The 23,520-nt window shown below is 48.0% G+C and overlaps 1 protein-coding gene across 5 annotated transcripts; it reads right to left on the reverse strand.

Annotated features, from left to right (window-relative positions):
* Nucleotides 1-62: 62 nt before the first annotated feature.
* Nucleotides 63-23,454, reverse strand: LOC134520158 (kinesin-like protein KIF19). Of its 5 annotated transcripts, XM_063345172.1 has the most exons (21): nucleotides 21,212-23,454; nucleotides 20,692-20,794; nucleotides 18,113-18,193; nucleotides 15,758-15,868; nucleotides 14,745-14,832; nucleotides 14,012-14,148; nucleotides 13,644-13,769; nucleotides 12,443-12,637; nucleotides 11,677-11,829; nucleotides 10,667-10,789; nucleotides 9,850-9,991; nucleotides 8,730-8,904; nucleotides 7,521-7,713; nucleotides 6,689-6,959; nucleotides 6,396-6,517; nucleotides 5,429-5,571; nucleotides 4,891-4,996; nucleotides 3,769-4,227; nucleotides 3,283-3,436; nucleotides 2,554-2,661; nucleotides 63-1,996 (listed from the first exon to the last, which is right to left on the reverse strand). In XM_063345172.1, the coding sequence occupies exons 1-21, from the start codon at nucleotides 21,274-21,276 to the stop codon at nucleotides 1,920-1,922; spliced, it is 3,132 nt and encodes a 1,043-aa protein (XP_063201242.1). In that variant the 5' UTR covers nucleotides 21,277-23,454; the 3' UTR covers nucleotides 63-1,919. The 5 variants fall into 5 exon arrangements, with proteins under 5 accessions (XP_063201242.1, XP_063201241.1, XP_063201239.1 ...); XM_063345171.1 differs by lacking the exons at nucleotides 14,745-14,832; nucleotides 15,758-15,868; nucleotides 18,113-18,193; nucleotides 20,692-20,794; nucleotides 21,212-23,454 and having other exon boundaries at nucleotides 8,730-8,901; nucleotides 14,012-14,336; XM_063345169.1 differs by lacking the exons at nucleotides 14,745-14,832; nucleotides 15,758-15,868; nucleotides 18,113-18,193; nucleotides 20,692-20,794; nucleotides 21,212-23,454 and having other exon boundaries at nucleotides 7,521-7,710; nucleotides 8,730-8,922; nucleotides 14,012-14,336.
* Nucleotides 23,455-23,520: the final 66 nt, after the last annotated feature.

Genomic DNA, 23,520 nt, shown 5'->3' on the forward strand with positions numbered 1-23,520 from the left:
TTTTGTGGAAAAAAACCAAACAATCTTCTGTGTTATAGCCCAGCAGTCTTTATTGGGAGCAAAGTATAAATAACTGGGGGTAGAGAAAGTGTAGAAAACGCTGCTGGAAAAGCCCAGAAGACTTCAAGGCCCCTTTGCTGCTCGTATCACTTGTGATTGAGGGTAATCAAATCAAAAAGCCCTTAGTCCAGCACCGATAATGAGCACGGTCTCACTTCGCGCAGGAGATAGGCTGCAACCTCACCTCCAGCCATGCCCAAAGCTACAAATGATAATTTGCAAATTCCACCTCCCCTATCTCCAATCCCCAACTTTAACATTTATTAACAGACTTAAAATGTAGGTTTTAACAAACAGGGAAATCAGTACATCACGGGGCTCCGTGTTCTTCACAAGAGTCATGGCAAATCGTCAACCTCTGTTACACAACCTCCTTTCAGCGATACAGCCTCAAACCAATGCATTCGGCTCAAATGTCTTACTCTTTGTATGAAATAGCTCCAAACACTGCAACTCTTCATGGTGATTCAGACCAAAGGTATTTAGTGGAGATGCATACGCTTGGAAAACTCTGTTTTCCCTCACTTTTGGTCCTTCAGTGCTTGCAGGTCACGTGAGGTCTTGTAAATAGAGGCTTGGCTCAGGAGCTGCTGGCACAGGTTTGTTTTACACACAGTCTGTGCTTATTTTATCTGTGTGTCCTTTTTTTATATCTTTGTTTATGTGAAATAGTCAGCCACGGGGAACAAGTTTTCCTAACCTTTCTACTTCGCAATCACACATCTTCCTGCTTCTTTCTGTTTCACAAGGAAAATTGGCCGTTTGCTTATGCCATCTTACACACTCGCATTGCATCCCTACTTCAGGGGTTCATAGCATTTTATAAATATAAGTAATTTAAAGTTTCCTCAGCCCCAGAGTGAGCTATCCCTCCCCATCTTGACAGGTAGCAAAGGAGGAGGAGAGGGAGCGTGCCTGGGCTCTCACAGCAAGGCAGAACGAGCACGTAGGAGAATTCAGCTGTAAAAAGAGGTTCTTCATCCATGTGAAAAATGCATGAACCTACCTGAGATCGTCATCTTCCATACTTCAGCAGCCCCAGGAGGAAAGCCACTCCTGTTCAGGGCATGGAATCACTATTTATTCAGTGCAATGGCCAGAATCACTTTATTTGCAGCATATTTAAAAAGCAGGGAAAATACTTTTAAAAAGCCCCCTATGGGGAAGGCTGCTCGCTGGAGGCGTTTGTTCCGAAAAGAAAAACACATTCCCGCGGTTTACCTCCGGGCTAGCTCTTATCAGGGTCTTCACCTATCACCATGCTGCTTCTCCCGGCTCAGTCAGATCTGAAATGCTCTGTAGATGGAAAAGAGCTTGGAGCAATCTCCGGCTGCTCTCACAGCCAAACATCTGCTCACCCAAACAGCATTCCAGGCGTGCGTTACACCTCCCGGCTTCACAGCAACACACAGGGACAGCGGGGAGGAAAGGGGAAACTATTTCTCAGGCATTTACATTTGGTTTTAATAGTCAGGGAGCCTTCTGGATGCATGGGTGGCATCCACGCTTTTGCTCTGGGAAAAAAGGCGGCTTGGGTTCCATGCTGACATCTTCTGGGAGGCAAACGCTGCTGGGAAAATGAGGTTTTCCTCTTCTCTTGGACTCTGTTAACACCCTACTTGTCTTAAACTGAAGCTAACAGCTAGAGCGCGCAGTACAGAGAGCAGAGACTTGCAGTAGGGATGTGGAAAAAGTATTATACAATGTAGAAGGTCCCTCTCCCTCTGCTTTTCAGCATCACAACACAAAAGCTAAAATACATGTTAAGGCGCACTCCCCCCGCGCCTGCTTCCCCGACTTCCAGCAGTCTGGAAGTTGCAATCCCTTGGGGCCAGAGGGTCCTGCTCCTCCAGGGACTTCTATTTAGGCTTCGGCTGGTTCCCCGGGCGGGTGACAGGCTGCTGCTTTTGCCGACTGCTGGCACCATCTGCAGGCCCTGCAAGCAAGGGAAGATGAAGTACTCACTCAGTCAAGTTTCTCACACTTCAACTTGAGTCTCATTGCCAGTCAAAACGGGGAAGAGACAGATTGCCACGGGCTGTGGGGGGGAGAGCTTGGCAAAGGCACTGGGATATGCGCATCGCTGCCTCAGGAAAATCCCAAGGCGATGCCTTCAGTGGAAGCAGTGTGTTGTCACATGGCTAGCTCAGATTAAATTTTGTACTTCACATATGGATTAGACTAGGTTTATGAACACCTCTGCAAACGTTATTTTCTCTTCCTAGGAGGTTATTTTTGGCTAAGAAGGAGATGGAGTGTAAGAGTGTAACTCATTCTGGAACATTGCCCATGTCATCTGTTGCAAAAAAAAAAAAAACCAAAAAAACCCACACTTAAAACTTGGCCGTAAACCCCATACCCATGTGACTGCTTTCCCAACTGGACCGTTTGTGTTGCACTTCCAGCTTTTTAGGTTCAAATTGCAACAGAGCAAGTGCTGAAGAATATCGTAGTGCCTCCTGAGCCAGCCAGCCTGATATTTCATGTACTCACCCTTGAGTTGCTTCTGTAGGACCCGTGCTTTGACGCGACCAGCGTTGCTCTGCTGGATGGTGCCTGCGGGAGCATCGTCTTTTGGTGGCACCTCTAGTGGAGTCCCCTCTATCAAAGACAGGGAGTACTTCGTTATATATGATGGGAGCAGAACACAGTTTAAAAAACATTTTGCAATGTGTGGGGTTTGTAGTAGCTAGCCAAAATAAGTTGCAGCATTATAAATCAAAAGTTAACCACTTTTTAAATTAAAAAAATATCTAAGAGACTAATTAGCACCCCTTGGCAGAAGGGGGAAGGATCCTGGCTTTGTTTCAATAGGATTTGGGTACCCGGTTCCCCTAAACTCATCCCGACCTTCTGTGTCTGGACAAGGCAAAACAACTGAAGCTGACAGACGGTCAGTGCAGCCTGTCACGTCTTGGTCTCCTTGCTGAGGCTTGGTTTGGGTGTGAAACTCTGAATGACTACACTGAGATCAGCACCTTGTTGCACGTGAACCCAACTGAACACTAATTCTTCCCCCTAGGTCACAGAGGCATAGCGGTCTACAAAGGATATGCTTTCTTACCCAGCAAAAGCTACTCAGACAATATTAAAAAAAAAATTAAGGTCAGATTATTAATAGTTCTGGTCATTAGCTTTTCCTCTGGTTTATTTCTCACATGACAACCCATCTTTTCCAACAGAGCTGATGCAGGATGTCTCCAGCGGCTCTTTGTCCCCTACCTGAATGGTGGCCGATAGGAACCTTGACTTTTGTGACAATGGATATGCTACTCGCAGCTTTTGACTGATGGAAGAGTCTAGCTCGGCGCAGGTGGTTCTCACCAGCTTGGTCTGTACTGGGGCTTGAGGGAGTCCAGTGCTTAACTTTCAAGGTCTGAAAGACACCAAGTCGAGTTAACCTCAGTGGTGATGTCTCTCACCTCTGATTGTTGCCTCAACTCTGTTGAGTTAGAAGAGGCTTAGCTAAGAAATAAAATTACTGAGCAGAAAGATGGTTCTGTTTTGCCTCAAACCATGATAACGTTGTACCAAAAATATTCCCTTCACACCCGACTTTAGGCAGGGCATTATAGAAGAATAACGATATTTGTTTCCTCATGCAGTTTGTACTGTTTCTTTCTCTTACCGTATTTAAAACCCACCCTATCTCCACTGGGTCTATGCCTTCTGCTCGACCCCCATTAGAAAGAAACACAAAGGACCTACCCTGTGGAAGTTTGGTTCGAGAGAGCGAGATCTTTTCTTTCTGGCTGTCCTCTCAGCAGGCAGCTCCTGGTCCCTCTTGTTCTTCAGTGCTCCCCTGGCCAGGGAGCACAGCTGGCTCCCAGCTGCGGGCTCCAACAACAAACTCCCCACACTTGCACTGTCTCTCATCTGACAATCTGGGGTGGAACCGGCCTCGAGATACTTCAGCTCAAGCGTATCCTCCTCAGAGGAGCGAGCTGAGGAGGCTTCGCTCCCAAGGTCTCTCTGTTGGGCTCTGGAACAGCGACTGGCTGCAATGAGGGAGATGCTTTTGGTGTTGGCAGCAATTTCCTTCAAGGTCTCCAGACTCAGTGGAAGAGCAGCAATGTCTGCAGGTAACTTTTTCCCATGCGAGTCTAGAGAGGTGGGCGAACGCAGCCTGGGAGTCATCTTTCCTGCAGCAACACCTGTTGGTTTCTGCTAAAAATCAAAGCAATTGCAGCATAATTTGCTTTCCGTTCAAAGCTTTTATTCTTTTCCCCTTCAAAGTGCTTTCAAACATTTGGAAGACATTATATTTCACCTGAAATATTGTTGTAACAGCTGCTATGTATGGACAAACAAAGGCAAAGCTTTTTGATTATATATCTCCTGTATAGAGCCATGGCTACAAAACAAGTCAGCCCACAAGCAAGAGGCTGATGAGCTCCTACCTCTCCCTCCTGTTCCAGGGTGCTGGGTGAAATTGGTCTCACCAGATAGTCATCAAATCAGGGCCGAGCAGATCAGTTAATGGTATAAAAGGAGGTGGTCATCCTGGACAACACAGGTCCCCTCACACCAGACCATGCGTTGTATGGTGCATCCCTATTTCCAACGCCTGTCACTCTGCTGGACACACTAGAGACCGCGTGTTTCACGGAGAGGGAGAGCCCAAACTGGAGGTGGCAGCTAAGCCTTGGCCTCTTAAATGAATCTCAGGCCTTAAACCCAAGGCCAGTGCTCTGGGAGTGATTTTGTTGCCTTCCAAGGTTTCTCTTCCTCACATACAATAGATTCGGCTGCTGTGCATGTTCTGCTGTCACAAGAGGAAGGTGCTATCCATGACAAACGCACCTTGAATTCAATTCCTGCCATACCAACCTGCTGAACTGGGCTTTTTGGCAAACCAGAGAAAGTTGGGCTGAGATGGGTATCCAGAGACCCCTCCTTCCTATGGGGTGCGGTCTTAGGTGATCTGCAACTGCCACTGTGAAAAAAATATGCCAAGAGGTTGACGGGGGCATGGGCCCTTTATCAACAGGGAGAGATGAAACATGTTTCAATGAGAGACAGAAGCCTGGTAAATGTGGTAATAAAGAAAGCAGCAAGGAAGAACTTCAGGATTCATGAAGGAGAGAGATTTTGTCCCCCCATCCTCACAAACCTTGCTACTTTATTTGGTTTAAATGCTTGCCAGTCAAGAGATGCAAATCCAAACATCTCCCATAGCCCTCTCTGCAGAGAAGGTTCCTGTTAAAACACAGAGCTACTTTACAAGAGCAGTATACCAGGAAACTCTTTTCTTACAGATTCCACTTTCTGGAGGTTCTTCCAGTTCGATATCGCCCAGCTCTGGGGACTTAGCTGGGAGCTGCCAGGTCCCCATGCCCTAGAGAATAATAAGTAGGATTCACATTACCTGTCTGACTCAAGGGTGATGGAGGGAATATCAAACTTCATCCCCCATGGAAGGTCCTTCACGTTCTCAGGTAGATCCTTTCTGACCCCATCTTTATTAGGATCCAGATGCTGACTTACATCCAGAGAAGGGCTGTTGTGGGGCTGCAGGAAGAGGGAAGAATGAGATCTTCAGCAGATTTTTCTCACTGTAAAGCCCCTCCTCTAGCCCTGGCTCCCAGCCTGCAGTCACAAAGACACTCTTGATCCCTCGTGTGCTTTTCCATAGTTCCAGCCACCTGCTATTTGCTCCTCTCCTGTGGAAGGGCACCCAAAGTAGTTTAATTTCTCATATGACAACATGACTATCAGTAAGTTTATTATTCAAGGTGAAACCCAACTCCTTGTCCTGCTCATTCTAGGCAATCATAATAAACAGGAGACACTGCTGGTTGGGCTCCCTGCTGAAGACTCTGGCAATTTCCTGGCAGCCGCTTAGCGTCTCAAAACACACAAGTTTTCCAAAGACAAAGAGGCCAGCAGTATCTTCCCCTTCTTGCATGAAAGGCCTGAGAACCTTAATAACAACTGTGCCGTGAGCAAGCAGAGGCCTCCAAAGGGGATGGTCTCCTTCAGCAGTTGCTTGTAGAGTTGCACGTTTGGCCACCTAACCTTTGCTTTTCTGCTTGCCACCAAGCCACAGTCATCTCTCTCAAATCTAAAGCAACAGCAACTGGGAGAATGAACACGCTGGCTCATGCACAGCCCTGCCTGGGTCATTTTTTATCACTAAAAGCCTTATTATCTATCTTGAGTCAAAGGGAAGGAGAGCAGAGCTCCAGAGACAGCATGTTCCTAAAACAAAGCTCTGTGCAGCTCCTGACTGGCAGCAGGACCTAGCAGGCTTCGTGTGTGTGTGAATCTATGGCCATGACACAAGAGGATGGGGCAACATGGATTCTCCAGCACAAGGGTCTGCTCTGCCTTACCCTGAGCATGCCGGACATCACCGAGTGTAGCAGAAGCAGGCGGTTCAGTGTCCCCTCCTCCAGCTCAGAGAGGTGCAAGTGGTGTAACCTCACCAGTGTCTCTGGGACAGGAATGTTCTGGGCTGGAGCAGAGGTGGGGGGAAAGAGTTAAAGATCACTCCTCAAGAAGCAGCTGAGAACTGTGGAGTCATGACATCTGAGACAAGGTTTTCTGGGTGGACTGTTCTCCACTTTGGCATCAGAAAACAAAGCTCAAAGATAATGACAGAGCAGGACCACAGGTGCTGCTTTACCTTGTATCAGCATCTGCTGCTGCTGAATAATTTCTTCACAGAGCAGCATGTGCTGCTGCAGTTGCTGGATCACAAAATCCTTTTGGCACAATAGATTCTCCTTGTACAGTGTATTTGTCTGCAGCTCTGTGTTGCCAAGCTCAAGCTCATGGGCTCTGCAGAGGAGCCTTAGCACCTCCTGCTGATCCTCACTGGTGATTTGTCTGGGGAAAAACTCCTCCATCTGGGAAGCTTTTTCCTTGGCATTTGCTAAGTGCTGCTCCAGCTCTGTCTGAAAGAGATAGACAGGGGGTTGTCAAGGCAGTGCGGCTTCTTGGGATAGCAAAGGCATCTGAGCAAGTCTCTGCTGTGTCCTTCACGCTGAGATTAAAGTAACAGCTACAAAAAGTCTTTTGCGCGTTCTACTAGCAGCCACCATGTTTCAGGCATGGCAGATGTATCCAGACACATAGTCCTTGCCTAGAGGAGCTCACAAACGTTAACATTAGCTGCCAAAAAAATAATCACCGAAAATGATTACCAAAACATTGAACAACGAGTGAGTGACAAACCCTCAAAATGTCCCTGAAAGGGGAAATGGGTTTGTGATTTTCCCACATCCTAAAAAACAGAGGGACAACGGCAGGATGCAAACATCAGTGTTGCCGTGCTGCTTCCTTCAGCAGCCCAGAGTATCTAGGAGCCCAGCTGCAACACAGGTGCCAGGCTACTTTTGCAGTGCTCACCCCAAACCAGCAGAGCCTCTCCGAGGTACACTGCTGCCATCCTGCCCCCAGGCACCTGCCGGGCAGAGGTCAGAGCTGTGACCGTAAGGGCACCTTCACCTCCCCACCTTCAGGGCCGCCGTCTTGCGCTGCTCTGCCAGCAGCAGGTTGATCTCTTCTCTTGCTACTGTAACTTCATGAGGTTCAGGTGAATCCACGATATCTGCTTCCCTGTCTTCCTCCTCTGTGTTTTCACCTTTCTCCTCCTTTGCTGGCTTGTCACACTTGCATGCACCCTGAGCCTTCTCTCGTTCCCAGCTGCTGGCACAAAAAGAAAGGAACTTCTGGGACATGGTGACATAACTCTAATGATACACGCACAGCCCTTCATCGTGTCTGTCCAACTCCTTCTTGCATGACGGCAGCAGAACTAATTAGTCCAGGCTGCTCTGGAGCTGGACAAGCCATGCAGAAGGACACAATTAGCTTCCTCACGTTTGGAAGTCTCTAAGACAGGCCTCCTGTGCCATCTTCCCATGGCAAGAACAGTGCTTTTCTCCACTGAACACAAACTGTTGCCTATTCACAGGTACTTGTTGAACATCTCAAGTGTCCTGAAGATTGTTTTAACTACAAATGACCCAAAGCCTAAGGCACTATAAATTTTACAGCAGCATTAGGTGGGTGACTAGTGATAATGACAGGGAACTGACACCTACTTATAGTTTATCCAGAAGAAAGGGATGATCCTGCTTTCTCTGACATAAAATCATGCCCAGATGCAGTGCATCTGGATGGAAAACACTCCACAAACACAGGATGACTGGACCATGGAAGGACAACCCCAGTCTGTGCTGACATCCAGTTTTTTCCATTAAAACACAAGCCGAGAATAAGGTCCAAATAGAGGTGAGGTATCTACCGTTTATACTGTTGGTCTTGAGCTTAAACTTGGTGCTGGAGGCAGCTGGTTGCCTTATGGAGCTACACCAGGCAATTGCACTCGAGTGCAGCACCATGTGTGGGCTGCAGCCTCCTTACAAGCAGCAGGAGGGATTAGGGATGTGTTTCTCAATCACAGAAATCACCCGTTGCAAATATAGCACCTTAATCTAAGGCTCAGAGTCGCATGGACTTAATCTACCTTAAATCCCTGGGTACCTTTTGCAGACCACCACCCTCCCAAGTTTTATCTCATCACATAGGTAAATCTCAAACCTACACTTGATCTCATCTTTTTGTCATTTTTGTTGGGGGGACCATGGGATATTGGCATTTCTTCTGGTGAGTTTGGAGGTCCACGTATAAGTCGTGCTGAAAGCCAAGGAGGTACTCACTCTGTGATTGTTAGGAGGTGCCTGCAGGTATCAATGTGCAGCTCAATGTTGGTGTTTTCCAGCTCCATCAGGCTGCGACGCATCTCCATTTGCTCCCTGAAAGCCCCCATCAGCTGTGCCCGCAAGGTGTTCATCACCCGAGGACTGTGTGCCTCAGCACCTTGGTGCCTCTCTGCTGCAGGAGAAGACATTTCTGACCTGACATTAGGCCAGGTAAACCTCTGCCAAGCCCCCACAAAACTACTTTGGGACCAAGTCACTCAGTCCACGTGTTACAAGGTGTTCATTTATAGGACTGCTTCATTCTGCAGTCTCTTGAAATTAATCATGTTCTTAAGAAATCCGATATATCTTTATGATTGTATTATTAGCAGTAAATAGGTCTCATTGTTACTGCTTTTGTGAGTACTAAGAGGATACTGCATTGCAGGGACGTCTCTTCCCCCTTTCCACTTGCCAAAACCAAAAAGGTATCGGTTTTCTGTGCTTGTTATCTAGAAATGACCTTGGGTATTGGTGGCAGAGACCCATTATACCTCGTGTCTTGTCTGTCAGAGAACTTGACTATTTTTATTTCATTCCTTGCCAGATTCACTGACAAAAGGAACAATCCCCAGGGCAGAACAATTGATGCTTTAAAAGCTTTGCCCTGCCCCCCTCCCTATTTTTTTTTTTTTTTTATTTTTTATTAAGTGCAATGAACCATACAACAGAGTTCCGTGTCCTGACACAGCTTCAGAGCCTGCAGTGACGCAGGCTACAAACTTGGTCACCTCTCTGTAAGAGTCAGGACTTCCCAGAGCAAATGCCACCACTTGATGTCAAAGCTCTTTTCAAGGGCAGGTTTGTGAAATTTAACGCATTTTAATATTAGGGAAGATGCTGAGAAGGTTGAATGTGTTGTCCAGCATCTCGCAGCACATCAGAGACAGGCTCACACAGAAGAACAACTTCATTTCCCCTGCCCATCACACGGTGTTCTCCGCAAGCATTGCTGAACCAGCTTCCCCCAGCTACATCTACATGGAGGCCCACCAAGTGCTACAACACATCCACACGGCTCCTCTCGCAGGTCCCTTCCCTCCAGATACCCCAGAACAGTTCTTGCTCCTGGCTCTACCTTGCAGATCCCCGAGGTCAGTGCTGGCTGTACTTTTCTCCTTCTCCTGGTTTTTGACCCTCTCCTTCAGATGCTCGATCTCCCTGCGGAGGTCCGCAATGATGCTGGTGTATTGGTCAACATTCCGCAGGTTACATTTTACCTGGTGAGCCAGAACACGTGAGCATTTGTCCCATGGTGCATTATTGGTACAAGGGCTGCAAACAAAGCTACAGTTTTGGTTGGATGGGCCCTGAATCCTGCGGTGGGGAAGAATCTGTCCTCAGGAGTGGGGAGACTGTAGATTAGTGGTTTTCCCTAATTCTGGGAAATACCCAGAAGGCAACAGAGAAAAGCCAGGGACCTTGTGTCCACAGGGAAAACAGAGATCCACAAAGAGTGAAAACCCTGTTGTAGATCACTGTTCATCATCTTTCACCCCACAAGCCTCTCCATTTTATTCCTCCTTCCTGCAGCCCCTCAGTTCCTCTTCGAGGCCCAGCATCCCCACTGGGAGATTCCCCATACGTTGTCCTCCTAATAGCCATCTTCCACCCATCATTCCTCATGTTCTGCGCCCAGGTCCATGCCAGGGACATCATCCTCTGCCTTTCCATCATTTTGCTCCCTAGTTCTGGCTCTCATATTCCTCTTCTCATCCATGACCTACACAATTTGCTTTCCACTGTTCCCTTCCTCTGCTTCTCTTCTATCACTCACACTGAGCTTCTGCACCTCCTGAAGTCTGTTCTCCCTTCATCTGCTACATCTTCTATTTCCGCTTTGCAAGCTTTTAATCTCCAACCCCCACCCCCTCGCGAGTTGTTTCCCCATTTACCTGCGTCTTGATGTTTTTTGCTCGATAGGCATAGATCAAGGTCATGCGAGATTCTTCAAAGGAGGTGCTGGCTGGGCTGATGTGTGCGATCATAACCGTCCTGCTGTTGCCCCCTAATGAGTCCTAGAGGGATGCAGTGCGGATGTGGTTAGTATGGACACGACAGGGGCTTGCTGCTTGGTGGTAACCACCGCAGCTGGGTACCCCTGCGGTTCATTGAGATTCTGATGGAGAATCCCAATTAGGAGTGAAGGAAGTGCTGGTAAAAGACCATTCATTAGGCTCTCTCTCCATCAACAGCAAAAATCAATAAGTAATTAACTTCCTACAAAGGAAGAATTTTTGCAAGAAAAATCACAATTCCCACAAATACGCTGGCAGCTTCTCAAAGCTGCTCACAACAGAAACCTGCCTTTTTCTCCATCCCTTCTCCTCCCCACCATCCTCTAGAAAACACATCTGTCAGGCAGCAGCGGTGGTAGCTCAGCACCAAGGCTTGAGGTGAGGTTCCTAAATGACGTTGTGAAGGATCCATACAATAACCAGTGTAGCAAGGAGCCTGCCTGCAACCTTCCTGATTTCCTGAGGGGGATACAACTTCTGACAGCACATAGTCACTCTCAACATCCAAATTTATTGGCCAATTTCAGCCAAATCTTATAGAAGGGATGAAACACTCAGAGGCAGTAAGTTCATTAAAAAAAAGAAAAAAAGAAAACGCTTATCACCTGTAAGCTTAGAGACATACAACCCAAATCTATAGGATTTCCTTAACCCTGTAGGACATCCTTCCTTAACAGCGCCGATGACTAGACAACATACTGATTATAGAGTCAGCACCGTCTGAGTCAAGCCCTGATTGCATTGCAAAGCTCATGCAAGATCCCGGAGGAGCATTCCAAGCTGGATAAAGACAACGCGCAGAGATCCTCAAGGATCAGCACTCAAGCCCTGTCTGATTTGCGTGGTGATAGCAGCCGAGCTCTTTGCTGGCCCGCGGAGGACAGTACCTTCAGCAGGCGTGTGAGTTTGCTGTCTCGAAAATTGACAAACTGGGCCCGGCTCCCCCCCTTCTCGCTCAAAGCGTTGATGCAGTTGCCCAAAGCCAGCAGCGAGCGGTTGATGTGGGCTCCTTCCTTCATCCTCTTGCCCCGGTTCTGGGTCTGTTGGGAGGGAGGGAAGGGGGACAGACAGGCAGAGCACACGCTTCAGAATGGTGGGTCCGTGCCTCTTGGTTTTTAGAAGGCAGCTATTAATTTTTTCCTAAAGATGATTTCAGAAATTAAGATGCATAACTACATCACTCCAGAATTCCTGGGCTCAGCAGAAGCACTGAGTATGTAAAAATCTCTCTCCCTCAAATCACCTCCCCGAGTTCCAGTGTTTCCTCCTTCCCATAGGAGCCAGCTGCCTTATTTTCCACCCACCAGCATCCCTCCCTTCCACTGGTACCAGCTTTCTCTCCGACAGCCCAGCCGATCCCTGCCGAACAGACCTCAGCTTCTCTATACGTGTGAAATCCGCTGCGGCTTTTTCAGGCCTGAGAAAAGGCTGCACCCAAAAGCTGCTTCACATTTTTCCAATGATACTAGCTGATCTAATAAAAGACATTACCAATACCATCAAACTTCTTCTATTTTTAGCCTGTCTCAGGTACAAACTACTGCTCTAAAGCAACAGAAACACACAGTGCTGGTTCCCCCAGGGATGAGGACAGGGAGGGAATCCAGGGAATCCAGCCTGGTCTCACCAAAAGCTGCTGAGATCTAGCTGTACCTGGGCTGCTCTCTCTGACCCCGCCAAGTCGACCATGAAAAGCTTCCCAATCCTCATTTCCTCGCCGATTGCCTGCCTTCGGCTTTTCTGCGTCACCATCACCTGCAGCACTGCGTGCGAGCGGGAGGACGTCTTGTTGGCAGCAGTGGGCTCCTGGGTGCGCTGCTTGTTTCCTTTTGTTAACAGCTGCATGATCTAAATGACACAGAAAAGCACACAGAGATGTCCTCTGCTGTGAGGACAGGCTGAGAGAGCTGGGGGGGTTCAGCCTGGAGAAGAGAAGGCTCCGGGGAGACCTTCCAGCCCCTTCCAGTCCCTAAAGGGGCTCCAGGAAAGCTGGGGAGGGACTCTGGAGCAGGGAGGGGAGCCACGTGACAAGGGGGAATGGTTTTAAACTGAAAGAGGGGAGATTTAGGTGAGATATCAGGCAGAAATTCTTTGCTGTGAGGGTGGTGAGCCCCTGGCCCAGGTTGCCCAGAGAAGCTGTGGCTGCCCCATCCCTGGAGGGGTTCAAGGCCAGGTTGGATGGGGCTTGGAGCAACCTGGGCTGGTGGGATTGTCCCTGCCCAGGGCAGGGGGTGGTACTGGGTGGGCTTTAAGGTCCCTTCTAACCTGAACCTTTCTGTGATTCTATGTACAGCTCTGCCCAAGCCATAGCACGACTAGCAGCAGACTGAGCGCCTCACCCAGGGCACAGGACAACTCTGGTCCCGCTCACACTAGCGGGGCTTTTGCTGTTGATTTTCCCCAGATCTTCCTCTTTGGCTTGTGACCTTGCAAGTGTGGGTTTGCTGGGTTTGGGGCTGTTTTCCTGGGAGGTCTGTTTATCTCATGTCCAAGGCACGTGGAGAAGTGCGTATCAAGGGTGTTTCGTTATTTCTTCTCCCTCTCCAAATGGTTTGTTGACAGATGCGTACCCAAATCAAAGCACTCTTGTCCTTCCAGGAAAGCAGTGTGCACCCTGGGGCAGCAGAGCTAGCAGGAGGTTAGCTGGGGATTTCAACCCCAGCTATGGCCCCATGATCAGCCCTTTCCATCACATTAATCCAGAATCCAGTTCCACCGAGGTCCTGCTACACAAGTTCCTTGCTACCAAGTAAGGCACAGGCAATGGGAAGGTGTCAAGTAACTTTAAAGCACTGTTGCACGCGAGCAAAACCCCCCTCCCTTTCTCCTCACCATGGGCTGTAGCCCCAGGTACCTCCTGAGCATTTGTAGTGGAGACTTCTGTAATTCCTGCTATCTGGATGTTGCCTCTGGAGTCCTCTCTCAGGTCTAAGAACCCCGAGGACGGGTTCAGGAGGTCACGGATCACTTCATTATAGATCTGAGGGTAGGAAACGAGCAGTTGGTGTGAGACTGGCATTGGGTCCTTAGATCTGCAAAGAGGGTTGAGTTGATCCTGTTTTCTTTGTGGTGGAAAGGAAGAAGGGAAGGTTAGAGCTGTACAACTCGAGGGGAGCACCGTGTGATGGATAGACTTGGACACCCTGCTTCCCATTACACCTGCTCCCATGGGCTTCCTGAACTCCCACAGAGCCTGGATCTGAGGCAGCACGGACACTTCACCTCCAGGTAGGACATGGAGACTGTGTAATCCATCTCCTCGGCGGTAGCTTCAAGGGCCTTAAAGAGGTCCTCAAGAGTGCGGATATAAATCCCTGGTTCACAGTCCGTCCCGAGCATGGTGTAGGTTTTTCCTGTGCCTATTAAAGATATAAAGAAGAGCAAAGACCAAATTCCATATGAGCAAGTTTCCACAACAAATAAAGCCCAATTTTCTTCTGATTTCTGTCCTTTGGCCCCAAACTTCCTCCAGTTACTCCTGTTTCTCACCCCACAATGACACTGCCGCAGGAAAGACATGGCACGTGCCATCCAAAATGGGTAGGAAAAGAACCTGCAGATGGGCAGACAGGTAGGTTAGCCGCCCACCGAGGTGTTCAGAGCTAGGGTAGAAATATGTTTTCATATCGTCTATAGGTGCTTTCTACAGCTGTGTCTGTTCTCCTGAGATCAGTCTCCAGCGTTGCAGGGATGCCCTCATCATCTCCTCCCCCTCCTTAACGGGAAGAGATTTGTCTCCACTGAATTCCCCCCCAGTTAAGTGACTCCTCAAACAGGGCAGCTTTGCTGTTCCTTTAACACGAAGGGAAGATCCACGCTTCCTGATGAGAATGGTATTTTAATGCTTCAGTCTCGTCCTCAACAGTAAGCAGGTAATTGGCATTATAGTTCATTTCTGGTTTGTGCAGATGTATTTTATTCACCTGGAGCAGTACGGCTACGGGGACTACTGTACCTGTTGGACCGTATGCAAAAATGGTTGCATTGTAGCCAGAAATGACTCCTCCTATCAGGCTTTTGGTCGTGGACACGTATACTTCCTCCTAATTCAGTCAAAAAAGCATGAACTTATGGTCAGGCATAGCAGCTGTCCAAACAATCCATACATAATTGCATTCCCCGTGATTTTCTCACTATGTTTTACAAATTTCCTGGGCTTTGGAACAATTCGCGAACCATTTGAATTTTTGACACATCATCAAAATAAGCAGAAAAGCACTGAGGTTTATTGAATTTTCTAAAGGCAGGCAAAGGTGCAGGAGCTTACTAAAATAAATGCCCTTAAATTTGATTATTTTTTCTTGGGCTCTGAACATGGAATGCTTTGTTTTTAATTTGTGTCTGCTCAAGAAGGGAGCAGATTCTCTCTGCGACCTTTATTGAGGAGTGCCATTGGGCCTCCAAAAATGTCTTAGCTGGCATAGAAGGGTGCTACACTGAAGTTTCACATGCAAGAGAAACCAGACAACTGAACCGCTTGCGATTAGCAAGGCTGCAGTCGCATGGTGGCCATCACGCAACGCAGGTGCTGATGGAATCCTCGTACCGCGCCGTACGTCTGCCCGCAAGGCATGGCTCAGCAGGGGCACCAGAGCTCCTTCGTGAGCCTGCAGAACAAGAGGGGCACAGGGAATAAGTGTGCGAGCAGGAGCCAGGCGATGTGACAATGATCTCAGTCACCGGGGACCTCGGGAGACAAAGCTTTTCGTCTCTGCTCGGGTGCGTTGCCTCTGGGGCGTGCCTGTGCCGGGGGGAGAGGCAGGCTGAACGCGGCACGTGTCCCTCTGCTTCTCCGACAAAAGCAAAACCCTCCCGGTCCTCTTGCATTCAGCACCGTCACCTTTTATCTGGGCGACATGTGGCCTCTGGGATGTGCAGTTCTACTCACTTGCCAAGAACATCCATCTCAGCAGGGAAAGCACTTCTAATGTTAAGCCTTTTGGTTAAAACAAAGGGGAAGGATGTTACCTGGGTTGCTCTGTGATCAAAAACCATGTCAAATACAAATGTTTTTTCTCGGGATCTGTTAGCTCGCAGGATGTCATCTGGGTCTTCGCTTGGATCCATCAGGACCACCCTCTGTTATAAGATAAAGTCAGAAGAAGAGCCGTTACCTCTGGGTTTGGTTCAGAGCCTGTCGGGGTTCCGTAGAGCATCTCTGGGCCAAAGGAACATTCTGCTACAGCTTTGCGTGGATAACGCCCTTACATGCAGGGTGTGGAGGCCGACAAGCTTTGTTTCACAACCGATGTCGCAACTCCTGTAATTTGGAGAACGAGCAGCTGCTGCAAAATGCTTTAAAGGTCTGTTGTGCAGCGAAACAGTCGCTGGCGTTGGGCAACAGCAGTGGCTGCAGGGACGTGTCACCCCACCAGCCCCCACGCAAGCAGCAGGGGGACACGGCCTCTTACCTCAACCATCAGCCAACATTCGGACCGAGGAGCTGTGAAAGAAAATAGTTAAGTTCCTTGGGAGCAAAAGTGCCCAAAGTCATCTTCCAAAGCCTTTCCTGCAGAAGGATGATAGAAATATCTGCATTGCTCAAGGACAGAAACTTAATTCCATTTCTGGCTTTTATTAAGGAAAAAACAAAGGTGGGAGAGGAGTTGCAGCAGGTTGCAGAACCGGTTCTGTTTCTTTTCAGTCCCTTAGGATCTATTTTAGTGCATAATTATCACCGTATGTAATTACTGTGAAGAACAGTATTCTTTCTCCTCCACTGAAAGGGCTCGGAAGGAGATGCTCAAGCCTCAAGGGAAGGGACAGAGAACCCTGTGCCTCCTACTCCAGAGCAGCTTCCACTCTCTCTCAGGTAAACAGATCATTAGATAAGCAATTAAAGCATAGATCAACCACCACTTGACCGACAGCAGAACTGCATCGGTGCGCCAGGCATGGGAGACAGACAAGTGCCCAGGCCAAGTGCCCACAGGCGTCCAGGAAATGTCAAGACATTGGTTTTGCTTTTTCTTTTGCATTTCCTGCTAAATTGCAAGTCTCTAACAAGTATCTCTAATTTCGATCTGCAAGTTTTCAAATTACTTTTTTTTTTTTTCCTTTTTTTTTAAATTCTTTAGTTTTCACTGGTTCAGGCTCAGGTCTTATAACCTGAAACAACACAAGAACAAACTCTGAAGGGAACTCCTGGTTCATCCTCGGCGGCATTTGCCTGCAAAAGATGGGCTGACACATAATCATGTGCACATGCAAGTGCGACAGCCAAGAGCAGAGCTTGGAGAATGAGATCAGCTTGTTTCCTTTAGAAATTTGCTCTGTAAACATGTTCAGGCCCCTTTTACTGAGTCCTTGTTACATCCAAATTTTGCTCGCAGCAAAATCCACATGTCTGGGCATCCAAGAGAGACCTTCTCTTCCAACCTGGGGCTCCCACCTCGTCTAACTGGCAGCGTTCTAATGGCAGAGATTTTCTGCTATCGCATGGAAGCATTAAAACATAACAAGACACTGATAGAGTCAATTTTGAGTTAAGATTAATGATCAGACAGAAGCAGTTCTAAATGAGTTAGGCTGGGAGTAAAAATAGCCGGGAACACGATATAAATCAAAATACACCAAGAAATCTAAGTACTTCAACTGCCCAGTCAATTAATTTGCTGCCATAATTACAGTTATTTGCATTATTAAGATAGAAGTTACTCAGACTAATGTAATGCACATTTCCTTCCCAGATTTCCATTAGAGAAAACAGATCTCGGGGCAGATGATGCAAGTCTGAATAAGCTGTATAAAAATAAAGTCGATATCCTTGTGAGGTTAATGGCTGCTTTAAAAAAAGAAAAGGGGGGGGATGAGGATGTTTTGCCAGTAAGGTGCTGAACAAAAATTGCATTTGTAAGATAATCCATAAAGAGCAAAGAGAGATTCATGCTCTCTTTTAGCTTCTGAGGGCTGCTCTCGTTTGACTACTGCGTGGAAACAAGAGAGAAGATGTGTTACAGAATTATCGAGGATTCAGAAAGGGTTCAGAGAAAGATCAGCTGAAGCACGATAGAAAATAATGGGATTTACACTGGGAAAGAAGGTAAATAACAAGGGCACAATAAAAATATGTACATAGATGTAGCGACATAGAGAAGGTAATCCTGCAGTCTTAAAAAGAGGAGCAAGAGGTGAAAGGTGCAGAACTGGCGAAGTGATGTTTGCAGGGGATGCTGTATCTCCGCTGTGTCCCAGCCAGGTGGGATTTGAACGCAAGTGTTCGGGAACCAGAAGAGCCGGACCTCGTGGTGGTGCGAGGTGGTACCTGGAGGCCCCCCCCGGCCACGGGGGCTCTCCCCCTGCCCCAGCACAGCCCCAGCTCACCTGCACGCCCACGCTGCGAGCCACGAGGGCAGCTCCCTCCTCCGCTTCCGCCTGGCTGATGGGACGGATGCGAAGGGCCACCTGCAGACAAGGACAAACACGGGGCTCGTGCCTGCTGGGGCCACCCAGACTCACCAGCTCCACGCAAGCAGCATCTACAGTTTCTCGCTGCATCTCTGCCGCCAATCAATCTTAAAACCTTAAGCTTAGGGCCTGGAGTGTTTAAGAAAGTTTATAAAGTTTAAACCAGCTAATTCTCCCATGATTTGCACTTTTATCTTGACAAGTTCTTCCTCCCTCTTCCCCTGTTTCTGTCTCCAACCCAGTGAGGCTCCAGCTGATTGACAGAGAAGGCGGCAGAACGAACTCAGCCGTGTCATCGCTGCTGCCAGCGGGAACCTTCAGAGATCTGGGACCGTGGTACCGACAGCCGTAGAGCTGAGCACGCCTACAGACTCCCCCGTGTTCCCAAAACACTGATTAAAGTTATCCGTGACAAAGAAAGGGAATTGCATTTCGCTAAGTACCCATTTTGTTTAATCCCAGGTAGCGATCATTATGAGCCTGTTCAACCAGATCAGAGCAAGTTGGCCCTGATCTGTGCAGGTCCCGCGGGGTTCCTCGGAAGCTGGAATTCATCGCAGGACTGGAGGGATTATAAAGTAGCAATTAACTGCCAGTGCCTTGTGCCACAGCTCAATCAGTCAGAAACACGGTACTCCATTTTCATAGAATGGTTTGGGTTGGAAGGGACCTTTTTAAAGCCCATCTAGTCCAACCCCCCACCATGAGCAGAGGCATCTTCAACCAGATCATGTTGCTCAGAGCCCTGTCCAACCTGACCTGGAATGTTTCCAGGGATGGGGCATCTCCCACCTCTCTGGGCGACCTGGGCCAGGGTTTCACCACCCTCACTGTAAAAAAATGTCTTCCTTACATCTAGTCTAAATCTCACCTCTTTTAGTTTAAAGCCATTACCCCGTGTCCTATGGCAACTGGCCCTGATAAAAAGTTTGTCCCCGTCTTTCCGGTAGCCCCCTTTAAGTACCGAAAGGCTGCAGTAAGGTCTCCCCGGAGCCTTCTCTCCTCCAGGCTGAACCCCCCCAGCTCTCTCAGCCTGTCCTCACAGCAGAGGGGCTCCAGCCCTCCCAGCAGCTCCGGGGCCTCCTCTGGCCCCGCTCCAACAGCTCCGTGTCCTTCTGCTGTTGGTGTTCCCAGAGCAGAGGGGCAGAATTCCCTCTCTCTTCCCCTCCAGAGAAGACTACCAATTCGAAATCCCACCTAAAAGCTGCCCTTGGCGTCTCAGCTAATGATAGAGATTTGAAAAATTCTATTTTCACCTTTCCATAGCTGTTTTCCCTTTCATAAACTCCAGCAGCATCCCCTTAGCAGCTCCTGCCAGGAGAGTCGATGCTGATAAAACACCGCACAATGCACAGAAATGATGCCTCATCAGGAGGGCGTGCAATTATTGAAACAGACTTGTTCTGCAGCCCCACCAGTCACGGGAAAGTAGTTACTATAGGAACCAGATTTATTTCACAATAACAAGCTACGCGTCAATTTAATGAGCATTTCACGAACAGCTCTGAGTCCTGAGCACTGTAGTACACATTTCTGAGCAGTTCCAGCAACAGCAAAGGAACATTTCTTCACTGTGAATATCTCAGAGCACAGGGGGGCTCCCTGGCTTTGGAAAGCTTTTAATATTCGCAAGAATGCGGCAATTATCTTCGCTGCTTCATCTCCCTGAACTCATCTGAGTTGCATCGCATTCCCATGGGCTGAACTCATCTTTTTGAAGCATTTGGAAATATTATCTCGCACACCATAATCGCAAGTCCTGCAGAAGGGACAGCGGACAGTGCAAATCCCTCTCAAACAGCCTTAACCTCCGGAATAGTCCGGTTAATCCCTGTATTTGGCAGCCCTGGCCACCGAGGGCAAGAAAACAAACCCAAATAAGCAGCATGTGGAGATGGGTCACACCAAGTACTAAGGTTTTTTTTTTTGCATTAGAGAGGAATGCGAGGTATTCTAGATACTAGTGACTTTATTCTAAGTGATTCCACTTTGAGCAGAGGTTGCTGTGTCCGCCTCAGTTGTGTTTCAGCACAGCATGAGGGCAATGCTCCCGTTTAACAGAGCCACAGGGTTGAAGGTTAAGACTTGGGAAAAGATTACATTTTCAAAGCACTGCTCTTCCTCTGATCACCACAGAGAGATGCCGAGGTCCCGGAGCAATGGTGAGGGCTCAGACAGGACCATAAGTCCCAGCTGCTTATTATGAATCTGTCACTCAAACACATCCCAGAGATGGGCACGCTGAAAACCCCTGTTCAAGGAGGACTTAGACCCACCACCTGCCTGGTTACCCCTCCTCACCTCCCCTACTGTAGGTTTTTCTCCTCTGCAGGGTACTTATACACAACTTTTGCTTTAAATGACACAGAGCATTGCACAAAGAGCCCAGGAACACCAGAGGACAACTGGGGAACGCCACAGGAAGGATGCTGGAACTGGGTACAACCCAGCTGCTCCTCCCCATCCCATGTCCTCCCCTAAGCAAGAGGACTCACCGTAAGCTGCTGCTCCTTCATGGCCGAGCTGCCAGACAATGCCGGCTCAGGGCTGGGTGGTTCGCCCAGGGAGGTGCACATCGAGTCGGAGACCTTCAGGAGGCTGCAGAGGCAGGAGATGGAACGGTTCCGAGGCAGCGGCAGCAGCAATCACCCTCCCTGGGGAAGGGAGAGGCAACACCTGCACTCCCGCAGGAGATGGCTGCGGGGACAGCAGGAGGAGAGGCAGCAGTGAAATATTGAACCCCAGGAAGCTGCATGCCACCACGGGACACAGCGAAGGGGGTCAGGATAAGCAACATGACCCACCTGCATGCCCAAATTAGTTCTTTACATGCAAATCCATCTGCACACCCTTGATGAGCAGCCCACAGCCTTCATTTTCTGCCCTCTAGGATGCCAGACTTCCCCTAGGATCAAACACGCAGTACAACCAGAGCCCACAGCCCCACCAAAAGCTGGGCAAGAAGCACCCGAGCCCCTCCAGCCCTGCACAAGAACCGCCAACAGCCATCAAGACCGTTTGCTGCCTCCCTGAGCCAAGTACAAGCTTCCATGGTATTGTCTCTTCACGCACAGGGGCATCGCTCCTACGTTCAGCAAGGCAATCAATCCTTCAGCACGTTTAGCCTCAGTCCATTCATTACAACAATCTATTAAAAAAAAACCCCACAGGATCACCTTTTGCCTTCAGTATTTATTGACAGTAAACAAGTCAAAGCTCATAAAAGTTACAGTAAGGCTTTATTAAAAAATATTAGAATTTAAGAAGTTAAAACTTGGTATACCAAGTGAACAAAACTTGCTCTATGAAGTTTGCATTAAGGGCTGTAGATGGTTAAAAGGTCATGAGAATGTTTCTTTATTACAAATTCAAAATAAAGACTGTGAAAGCAGAGACTAGACTGGGATTATATGAATTGTTCCAGTTAATCCTGCTATTTAAGAACAATCATTAAAAACACTTAAGACAATACGTTAACAGACACAACGAGAGATACTATCCTACTTAATGCTCAAGGGTTGTTTCCCCTCTCTCTCCCCCCAGCCCACATTCTGGGCCCTTGAAGGCATTCACTGGAGGTACAACTGCCTTTCCGAAGCTGTTTTCCCCCCCATCTGTCCATCTCTCTCTACAGGACCTACAAACCCGCTCCTGTTCTGACCACCCTTCAGAAGCCCTGGTGAGGTGCTGGCTGAAAACTTGAAGCTACAAACCACCATGGGTTCAATCCAACAAGACTCTTCCTCCCTACTACAAGTCCTCATGTTATTCCAATATGCCAAATGGACTAGTTTACCAAATACATACCCATACGGATATTTCAGGAGCACATAGTTTGCAAAAACCATCTGCAATAAGAAACACTACAGAGAAGACATAGCAATTCAAGGGAGCAGCGTTAGAAATGCCAGCATTACCGAGGAAAATAGGCCTTAACTGCTGATCAGGACATCTTGGCAGCTTCCAAAGCTCCAACAGGAGCATCAAGTTTTAGGCTTTTTCTTTGTTTCCCGTGCCCCACCCCACCCAGCAACTGATGATCATCAGAGAGAACCATCAGAGAACGTGTTAGATGAGAACTCAATTTGTTTAACATGGGCATCACATTTCTTTACTTTGAAAGTGGCAAGGAATAAAACACAATAGCCTAATTAAAACTTCATTGCGTGGAGACAGGGGGAAAAAAAAAATACCCTTTTAACTCAATTCGTAACTCAGAAAATGGTTGAGAAGTCAGCTCTTCCCAACTAAAGGGTAACTGAACTGATTCCTGCTATAGAAGTTCAAGCCATTACTGGAAAACTTTGATGTGCTAGAAGTTCTTCTGCACTGTTTTGCCAGAAAGTAAATATTTTTTTTCCAGTCCAGTTGAGATGAGCTTGGTAAATATTGTGGACAAAACTTTAATCATCTATATATATTGATTACGAATCAACAAATGCAGAAAACTGGAAACTAATATAGGCTTCTGGAAAAAAAAAAAACCACAAGCCACCCACCGGTTTAAGAGTGAATTATTGAAACTAAGTCAGTATCGTCATTATGGAACAATTATTTCGTAGAGTCTCCCTGGTGAAGAGAACATGGGAGTCAATTGAGGGGTTCCTGCATTTGCTACCACAGCAAGTTCACCTAAGGACAAAGAAAAGTGAGCACTAAAAACGTGACTGTCCCTTGGCTGCCTCCAGCCACGTGGGGCTACCCCGTGCCCAACGGGTGCTCTCTGCCTTCCACTGCAGATCTGCCAGACACCGCTGTGTGAGCGACCTCAGGGTTTAAAAACAGCCAGCCAAGGCAGCTCACAGTAGCCATTCCACTGGCCAGCTCAGGAGGAGACAGGAACATCCTCGCTCTCCTCTCCCCTCAAAGGGCAAGCAGCAGGCCAGCAATCTCTTTCACTGCTCTGACAATATCCAGAAAAGAATTTCTACCCATAAATACAAGTACAGAGAAGTTGCTCCACCAGCTTTAAATTCACGTTTCCCCTCTGAGCACAAAGGGCTTTAGAAATGAAAGTAGGTATTGTAAGAGGGAGCATAAGGCATGTGTGTACAGAGCATTTCTCTGAAAGTTTGCAATGTTCACTAATAAGACTCAGACTAATCCAGAAATTCCTGAGGCTAGTATCGGTTTGCAAATAGTTTAAGAAATCCACTCATTTTCCAGTCGCTCCACTATAGTGAACAGGTCAACTTGTCAGATTAATGGGCCGTACCGTCACTGTAAAAACCAAGCCACGACACAAAACCAGGCAAGCCAAGAGGAACTGAGATTTTAAAAAATATCCAAAGCAATCTTATAGTCAATACAGCCAACACACTCCT

The sequence above is a fragment of the Chroicocephalus ridibundus genome, chromosome 8 (genome assembly GCF_963924245.1).
Source record: "Chroicocephalus ridibundus chromosome 8, bChrRid1.1, whole genome shotgun sequence".
NCBI lineage: Eukaryota > Metazoa > Chordata > Aves > Charadriiformes > Laridae > Chroicocephalus > Chroicocephalus ridibundus.

Excerpts from the sequence above, each read along its gene's own strand:
- LOC134520158 (XM_063345172.1), bottom strand. The coding sequence starts at position 21,276 with ATGCCCCTGTGCGTGAAGAGACAATACCATGGAAGCTTGTACTTGGCT. Across the intron at positions 9,992-10,666 it reads CAAAAAACATCAAGACGCAG|GTAAAATGTAACCTGCGGAA; the intron begins GTAAATGGGGAA and ends CTGGCTCACCAG. Across the intron at positions 8,905-9,849 it reads TGACCTCGGGGATCTGCAAG|CAGAGAGGCACCAAGGTGCT; the intron begins GTAGAGCCAGGA and ends CTTCTCCTGCAG.